Here is a 9191-nt window from a genome sequence, read left to right on the forward strand (position 1 = left end):
GCGCATTGATTTTGGCCTCTTCCTAGAAAAAAACACAAGAAATTTCGCTTCCTGTAACTATGACCAAAGAGTCACAACAGTGTCGCAAATCGTCTGATTGACGTGAAACCCGTAACGCGAAGAAAGTGTCTATTGACAGGACCATCCTGTCAATAACAAAAAATTCTTCACTGTCCACTGTTCCACCTGATTTATTGCTATTTTGATGATGAATAAAAGACTTCTTGCTTGTTACACTGTGTCACCTCATTCAATTTGTGTCCTAACATTTGTCGTCTCTTAGTATATTTCTGATCTAGGCCTCTTGTTTTTTTAGGGCCCTTCTTGTTTTTTTTTCGCCCTCTCGCATTAGATTTAGGGTCTCCAAAGGACGTCATCCATAAAATTTACTTGGTGTGGCCTTACATGAAATGGTTCAGTTCTGGTATGATCATTGCAAATGTATACCAATTAGTTATTAATTATTAATTTAACAAGTTTATTTATGGATATTCCTAACAAGCTAATTGGAAGATAAAATTAATAGAAAAGCAAAGTTCTTGTTTTTAATTTTTTTGTGAGAAAGTAGGTTTTAGTTTCAAATATAGAAATTTCTTAAAGGTATTTTAACCTCCTTGCTGCCTAACCTGTTAACCATAGAGCTAAATGGCTACTTCAGTTTTCTAAAGGTTAAAAATACCTCTCCCATCCCTAAATACCCATGGGCTAAACCCCTTTACCCTGCAAGAGTAGAGAAATAATAGTTTAAGATTTGTAATACATTTTATCAGACTTTAATAGACTTAATAAAAACAAAAACACAAAGCAAACATGACAATATTCCTTACCCTATCTCCTACATCATTTACAGCTTACCATCTCTTCTACTTTTTCCCGTATTTTTAAATCTTCATTATTAGATCTTCATACATTGGATACATTTTTAGAAGTTCTAGCAGCTCTGCAAGCAGTCTTCATCATAATGTACAAGGAAAAATACATGGAGGTCTTCTCTGTTACTACAGTAGTACTTTGTTAGACAACAGGCCACATACTGCAGTGCCTGGTGAGGAAGATAGGTGGAGCTGCTGCTACATGTAAAAGATGAGTGTATGGTTGCTCTAGAGGTAATTCCCTGTCTGTGAGTTATATAACTTTGTTAGCCTGGATGCCAGCCTTTTTAGCTTTTTCCTTCTTTTTAATTCACTCTCTCAGTCACTTCCCTAAGAAAGTGCCCAAAAGCTAAAAAGGCTGGTACCAGGCCATAACGTTTGTGACATCTGTGTTTAAAGTTAAAACATTTGGTCCAACACAAAACATTCTCTCAGTCTCACCTAGAGCTTTCGACCAGTCACTCTGGTCTTCCTCAGTAGACTGACCCAGTGAGGCTTGTCACGTGACTTCTTTGAAGTGTGACGTCACTGGGTCAAAGGTATCTGGTAGACGATGTCGGCCCCCGTCATGGTTAAGTGAAGGGTGATGGGCCCTGATGTAAATAGCCTCCTTCACCCCTCTCAGGAAATAGTCCAACATCATCTACCAGATACCTTTGACCCAGTGTTGACGTCACACTTTAAAAAAGCCATGTGACAAGCCTCACTGGGTCAGTCTACTGAGGAAGACCAGAGTGACTGGTCAAAAGCTCTAGGTGAGAGAACTTTTTTGTGTTGGACCAAAAGTTTTAACTTTAAACATGTAACTACCAACACAAATGAACTTTCATGATAGTTTGTGACATCTGTAAAGTTCTGACTACTGTAAGGCCCTGGCGTCGATGGTCTCTCCACCCTCCATGTCCAAGTCTTCAGGGGTGTCGCTTGCAGAGACGACTTCTCCGTCAAATTTGAACTGGAGTCTGTTGAGGGGAAGCTGTCGGAAGTCTGCATACTCCTGCATCACCCTACTCAGCTCTTCTGACTGGAAAGGACAATTATATACATTTGTACCATAAATCGTGAAAACAGCTTTATGTTTGCCACAAATATCAGAAAATTAATATACCCATGTATAAAAAAATACCCTGACCCCAACATCGAACCACAGGACAGGGCCAAGTGTGGACATGGAGTCAAGACTAGCCGACTGCTGCCCACCCCTGAGACAGGGAAGCCGGCAGCAGTATAATCAAAGCCAGGATATGTATGTATGTATGTTTTCAAAACGTGCTCGAGGTGTGTCTCTCTTCAAACTATAAGGCCCCCGACTTCATGTCCTATCTGAGAGGACATCCCTTAGCCATACTCATTTTCCGTTGAATGGGGAAATATTTATGTACAACATTTAGGCCTGCTATTAGTGCTAGGTATTCGAACCCAGAACCATTCTAGGATTCCAGGTCAACAACCCTAACCAGAAGACCATCTTGCCACCTTTATTTCACTTGAAAAAAAGTTGAAAATGAAAGACAATTTTATTATGCTGCTTGATTACAAACATATACATGTATACCTTGTGAACAGTGAAGGTTTTCTCTGTCTTCCTCTCCTTGCCTTGAATCTTCAGTTCCAGTTTCCCCTCTGTTGAAGTTTCCTCCTCTTCTTCTACAGCCATGCTTGCAGTACTTATGGAACAGTCTGGAAGCACATTTACAACATGATGAGATTGTGAATTCACTGCATCAACTTAGGCGACACCAATTTAATTTCTTGCCTAACGGATTCACCCGCTTCATTTTTTTCTGATTTGCAAAAAAAAAAATTCAGAATCAACTGCACAATGCTCATATTTTGCCCTGAACAGTTGAAAACAGTCCTTTTATTCCTAGTTGTTACAGTTATTCCATCTTTCAATCCAGTGGTATCATTAAAAGTTCAAAATTCCCTGTTTAAATTTTGAACCAGCCTGGTGTGTTGACTTCATGGCTCCTATGGTACCATTTTGGGCTATAATAGGATGCCTAGGCCTGTTTTTATTTTTTTCGCCCACCCGCTCCATTGTTTTTCTAGAAAAATCCGTTAACTATGAAATTAACTTGGTGTGCCTTAGGATATTGTATGATGTGGCTAGGACAGAAACTGTGAAGGGTTGAATATTCGCTCTTAATCCTCAGCTTCCTGAATTCCCCCATGTGTCAACCTCTAATTCCTGCTGGTTCCTAACCAGAATCTCTGATCTTCAAGTTTACTCTATTTCCCATGTCTGACCTTTCGACTTCTTGTCATTCTGCCTGTCAATCTAGCTGCCCCTCACCCACGTGCTGTCAACCTACTCTCTCTCTGGACAGACACACAAACCCACAACTGAGCCACCCCAAACAATACTTCCATACCCAGAAGTTAAGAAATGTTCCCACTAACCTATGATATCGGCGATGTGTAGCCCAATGCTGTGAGGTGTGTCAGTTGCCTGTATGGTGTAGTCTCTGAGGACCAGCAGTATTCTGTCTACATGTGCATGTTCTCTCTCTGACATGTACCTGAAAATCTTGTCAAACTTCTCGCTCTGGAACAAAAAAAAAGACGATTTTCACTGGATGAGAATCATTACGTACGTACGTACCTACATTGTATATAGCGAGGCAAAATTTTCTGAATATGGTTTGCTAAGGAAGCAACTTTTTTTACTTCTACATCACAAGTATTCATGTATATTAAACCCTAACAACAAGAAATCAGTGATTTCAGACTTCTAGAGAGTATTTTGGGTTTTTGTGATGTCGACCTTCAAGTTCACTCCCTTTCCTGTGTCTGACCTTTTGACTGCCCGTCATTTTGCCTGACGAAATCTTCCCCACCCCATGGCCAGTGCTGTCAACCTAATCTCAACTTCACACCATTTCCTGTGTCTAACCATTTGACCTCCTGTCTGTCTGCCTGTCAATCTTTCTCCCCCCCACGTACTGTTAACCGTCTCTGTCTGGGCAAACAAAAAGCACAAACCCACAGTTCAGCCACCCAAAACAATTATTTTACTTCCATACCAGGAAGTCATAATTAATTGTATCATCTTCTTGATAACAATCAGTTACTCATTGTGGATGGTGTCCTTGTTCCCGGTTTTGGTGACCTTTAAGTTTACCCCATTTCCTGTACCAGACCTTTTGACCTTGTCATTCTGCCTGTATCTTCCTCTATTCATTTGCTGTTAACATACTTCAAGTTCACCCCATTTCTTGTGTCTGACCTTTTGAACATTAAGACTCACCATCCTCATCTTGATCCTGTGCACACCTGTCCCTGATGACCTGCTGCGGACCTTAACTGTCATCTCTCTGTCCACAGGTGTGCCAGGTGAGGATAGACTGGAACAGTCCAAACTGATGGTGGAGGGGGAGGACAGCCCGGCTGGCTCCTCTCTTCTCCTTACTGTTCTCAGTGCAGCATCCACACCCCTGTGGAGAAATAGAACGGTCCAATATGCAAATGTCACAAACCTTTATATGTACACAACACCTCCTAGGCCTGCGCATTTTTACTATGTAGTTCCTGTTCCCTATAAATAGAATAGCGTAGATATCATACTTATGGTATAGAACTGTTTACTAGTAATTTGCTAGGGTATATATTGTATCCATTACAAATGTTGTGCAATAAAGTTTCCATTGATTTTTTTTTCAATTTTAGATTTTGAAATTCATTTTTTTGAATTACGAAACAGCCTGGTATGTTGATGTCATGGCACCTATCATATCTACTGGGGCTATCAGAGGATGCCTAGGTCTGTCTTTCTTTCTATTTTTTTTTTTTGCCGTCACTTGATATTTTTTCTGAAAAATCCGAGAACCAACAAATCAAATTGGTGTGGCCTAAAGTCACATAAATACACAGTGTACAAAATACTTTTTTGAACCAAATTGCCCAGTGGCAAAAATTAGGTTGCCCATCAGAATTTTAGGTTGCCCCACCTATATCTTTAGTTACTACTTTCCTCAAATTAAGTTATGTTACCTACATGTACATAAGCCTTTGACAATATTTCTAACAGCCTTTAGTTAACTGATACTTAGTCTAGTAATAGCCATTAATACCTAAAATTAAAAAGCATCTGCCAGATACAGTGGTGCAAGCCAAGTGGGCATTCATAAAATTCAGGTAGCACACTGGGCTACCTAGGTTCAAAAATAGGTTGCCCCAAGTAAAATTTGGTTGCCCGGGGCAACTGCGCCACCAGGTATTTTCCATGCTGCATCTGTAGTATTACCTGAGGATCTTCTCAGTGCCTTTCCTTGCCTTGGTAGCCCTGAGTCTGTTGACATCATGGAGCAGGGAGTCAAAAGACATGGGAGGTGGGGGTGGTGGGGAGGGCGATCTCTCTCTGGACATACATGTACCGGTATGACTTCTGTCTTCTGGAGACCTGAAACTTCACATTTCTACTTGTCAATTTGTCTTCAAATTGATTTACTGTGAATCACTTTATATTTGTGGTTCTTTTATATGTATATTCAAGTTTTTTTGTGGTCACTTCTGTATGGCGCATTTATCATTGCTATGAACACATGATTTGCACATTGATATCTACTAATTACCCGAAGTTATTAGAGAATAAATAAAGGCTATTAGGTTATTAGGTTATTCTTTAATAACTACGGGTAATTAGTAGATATCGATTTGTGCATACGTTCGTTTGTAGCTTTGACCATTATGCACATGAAAATCATACTTTTATTGCAGTTATTTGTACCAAAGTGCTGTATTATAACTTTAAAGATAATTATATTTGGGGCAATAAAATATGTTGACGTCATCCATATGGTCCATAAATTCAGTACAACTACAGTTCTTTCTAAATTTCTTCTGTGACAAAACGATGGAAAGTTAAACTACCAAATTAGCCAGTTAGGAAACCTTAAATCCCTATGAATATAAGTGAGCTTACAGTACAATTATCCAAACCAACCTGATGTCTGTGCTTTGCTCCTCTTCATCAGAGCTGAGGACCAGTAAAGTGGTTGAGTCTTCTGTTCTGGAGTTCATGGCTGGGTTGGAGGTTTCTGGGCTGGTCTTCCTCACCTTGGACTTGCTCGGAACAAATACGACAATACCACCATTGTTCTCTTCATCTGTAAGACAATAAAAAAATTAATCTTTTAACGTTTTTTGGCAATTCATTGACATTTCCTATACCAATCAACATTACTGTATAACGAATCTCTGAAATTATTTCACCCGTAATTTTTTAAAGCAGGTAATACTATGAATATCTACAAATGTATAATTTGATCTCTGTAATTTTAAAATTGCAAACTTGTAAATGTTAATGTAACAATGTTTCTCTTAAGGTTTTTAATTCTGCGTGAAATTTGACATTGTATTTGTAAATTAGTGACAATTCAGATATTTTATGAATCTGTTCAATGCTAATAAAGCTTTTCTTATGTCTTATTATTGTGAATTTCTTGAAATTGCTGATTCAGAAGTGAGTGTATGCATTTTTCTATGCTTTTTCCCATTTGCTCCCATAGACGTACATGTATACAGCAGGAAACGGAAAGCAGGAAATGCGATAACCTTTTCTACGAGTCCAGGACCTATTTGGGACCTTTGACCTAACTTCCTTTCTGTGTCAACAAAAATGTCCCTCTCACTTCCTCATCACACGCTACGGACACACAAACACAAACACACACACAAACATACCCATTGAAAGCAATACCTCCGTACTTCGAGGCAAAAATAGTTAGCAGACCTCGAAATTAACTTTTCTTCCTATTGTCCCAGCACTGTCCCAAAAATACATTTTACTAGTAATTGTCCCAAAGTGAGGATGAACTGTCCCAGCCTATTTTTCGGGAAGTGTATGTTGTATGACTTCAACTTGAAGTCAACTTCATTTTGCTTATGTTCACTCCTAGGCGCACTATAACTGCAGAGTAGACAGGAAATTTGGGTGGACTTTTCTGGATCCAAAAGCCAGGACGTGTGCCTGATAAACAAAAGTAGGGCTGACATTCTGATGTTGATTATTTTTCTATTGTCCCCAAAATGTCCCAAAGTGTCTTTTTAGTTGTCCCAGCCTAAATTTTAGTGGTCAGTGGCCATTGGACCACCTTTAATTTTGAGCCCTCACCCGAGTCGTGTTTGTCTGACAAGGTGGCCATGTTGACAGAGAACAGGTCCTTGACCAGGCCGGTGTACAGGTTCCCAGTCTTGGCTACGCTGGAGTTCATGTTAAACTTCCTCCTCCTGGGAGGGGGCTTCTTAGTCACGACTATCCTCTCATCATCATCATCACTGTCACTGGAACTGCTGTCCGGGCAGTAACGCTGAGGAAACATAAGAAGTTATCAAATATTAATACTAGAATTTAGTATTTGCAAAGCAAATGAATAATGTTTACCTTCGCATATGGTCTGCTCAAATACATTCATATATATGGTCAGACAGGAGTCTAAATCCCTCCTACTAATAAAATTATGTAACCCAACACCAGTTACAATGGTGACAGACGTCAACAAATCAGGTCATTGAGGTTAGTGTTTGGAACAGAAGAAGAAGAGGAAACGTGGCAAACATAACAAATGGACATTTTCTTGTTTTTTTTAGGTCATCATACATTTCTAAAAACTCAGACAGAGGAAGTACAGGCAAACATGTACAGGTGAACACCTCTACATAAGGACCACCTGGTCAATGTGACCACTTATTGGTGGCCCTTACATATGTACCTTAGATAATTTTCCCATTGATATAAGGCATGAAGAAGTGACCACCTGTTTAAATAGACCAGATTTTATTGGTCATCTGAGTGGTCTTCTTGGGCTGCGGTTTGACTGTAACCACATTTCAAAGGAGGATTTGAAAGGAACTTCTATCAATTCTTCCTTCTGGCATTTCCATGATACATTGTTTCTTATACATGTATGTAGATATTTATATCATACCCGGGGTAACGTTCGATAACGGGTACCGTAATGGGCCGTACTTTATGGTACGGCCCGGGTTCCATGGCTTCCATAGAACGATTCGAACGCGTTTCGCCCTAACCGCGTGCGCCGCTTTCGAAAATTCGAATACAGAATCTGAACGTTGGAACTGATGTTGTTGCATTTGAGGGTTTAGGGGCAACGACTTTTGGCTCATCTTGCATTGAAATACTCTCGGCTCTCTATTAAACGTACCGGTACGTTTATTTTTTTTCGCCTCAAAATCCACCCGGTACATTCTTATTTTAGACGGTACGTTTATTTCTTTTTTCAAAATCGGAAAAGTTCCGGGAAAATTCATTCCATTGTCGGCACAAATTCCTGTGAATTGTCGATGAATTGTCGATCTCGCCATGACGCCACAAAGAAAACGTTGTCATTAGTAGAAAATCTGATACCCCGCTGGCGTTTCACAACAAAATTTTCAGATAAACAACTCCGACTATCTTTGTTTACATCGTGAAAGCTCCGATACAAAAACTCCCGCCGGCCGCCGCGAAGAAACCGCATGGTTGCGGTTTGACGCTAGTTTTCGGCAGCTCGGCGGAAAAATAAACCATCCCCAGAAGAAATGTTACGCATGAAAATAACAACTACAACTTGTTTTCCTCGTTGTATGAGTTTTTGAGGCCGTAAAATGTTTAAAATGGTTAGAAATTTTGCTACGAAAAAACGGCTACGAAAAGCCACGGCGAGAAAGACAAAATGGCCGACCTGCTTTTTACAATATTATTGTAAAAAGCAGGTCGGCCATTTTGTCTGTTAAACAGTGGTCAAAGGTCAAGATAGCATCCAAATGTATAAGACATGTACTAAGTACATTACATATTACAGTGCTAAAACGATACTTTAAACGCATGAAAAATATTTTTTTCGGCTACAACTGAAATAAAAATTCACTTATATTTTAATAAGAATAATTTTCAAACATTACTGAGAAATTTTCCGAATTTATTGGTTTCTTGTGTAATATTGTTGTTTCTATGTATGTGCGGTTGGATGCTGTGATTGTAAAGATCCTTTACATTGGGAGAATCAGATGAGATATTAGAGATTATCACGCTTAGTACCCGAGTGTCTCTCAAAAATTGTTTTTGAGTGGAGTTTATAGACATGATCACATTTTTATTTGTTCAGCTGTGTCAATATGTGATTTGTTTGGGAAATAGGATTTGGTTTAGTTTTTAATATATTAATGTCAGTAAGTACATCTTTGGAATAACTTGCTCCAAGTTCCAGGTAGTAAATACATGTACATTTTGTATCATGTATTTTTCACTTGTTGAACTTGTGGAAGCACCGTTGGCCCCCGGTTAGGGGTCATCCGGGGAACCTATGCCCAATTTTT

The 9191-nt window shown here is 39.4% G+C and overlaps 1 protein-coding gene across 1 annotated transcript in view; it reads right to left on the reverse strand.

Annotated features, from left to right (window-relative positions):
* Positions 1-1633: 1633 nt before the first annotated feature.
* LOC109487849 overlaps positions 1634-9191 on the reverse strand; it is a 10571-nt gene continuing 3013 nt past the window's right edge. The window contains exons 2-8 of the mRNA XM_019791977.1: positions 6988-7183; positions 5818-5980; positions 5119-5274; positions 4123-4309; positions 3276-3420; positions 2428-2552; positions 1634-1896 (exon numbers count right to left, since the gene is read on the reverse strand). Coding sequence (XP_019647536.1) covers positions 1732-1896; positions 2428-2552; positions 3276-3420; positions 4123-4309; positions 5119-5274; positions 5818-5980; positions 6988-7183 — 1137 coding nt within the window. The 3' untranslated portion in view covers positions 1634-1731. The remainder of the gene's footprint in view (positions 1897-2427; positions 2553-3275; positions 3421-4122; positions 4310-5118; positions 5275-5817; positions 5981-6987; positions 7184-9191) is intronic.

The sequence above is a fragment of the Branchiostoma belcheri genome, unplaced genomic scaffold (genome assembly GCF_001625305.1).
Source record: "Branchiostoma belcheri isolate BF01 breed outbred unplaced genomic scaffold, Haploidv18h27 scaffold1, whole genome shotgun sequence".
In the NCBI taxonomy this organism is placed as follows: Eukaryota; Metazoa; Chordata; class Leptocardii; order Amphioxiformes; family Branchiostomatidae; genus Branchiostoma; species Branchiostoma belcheri.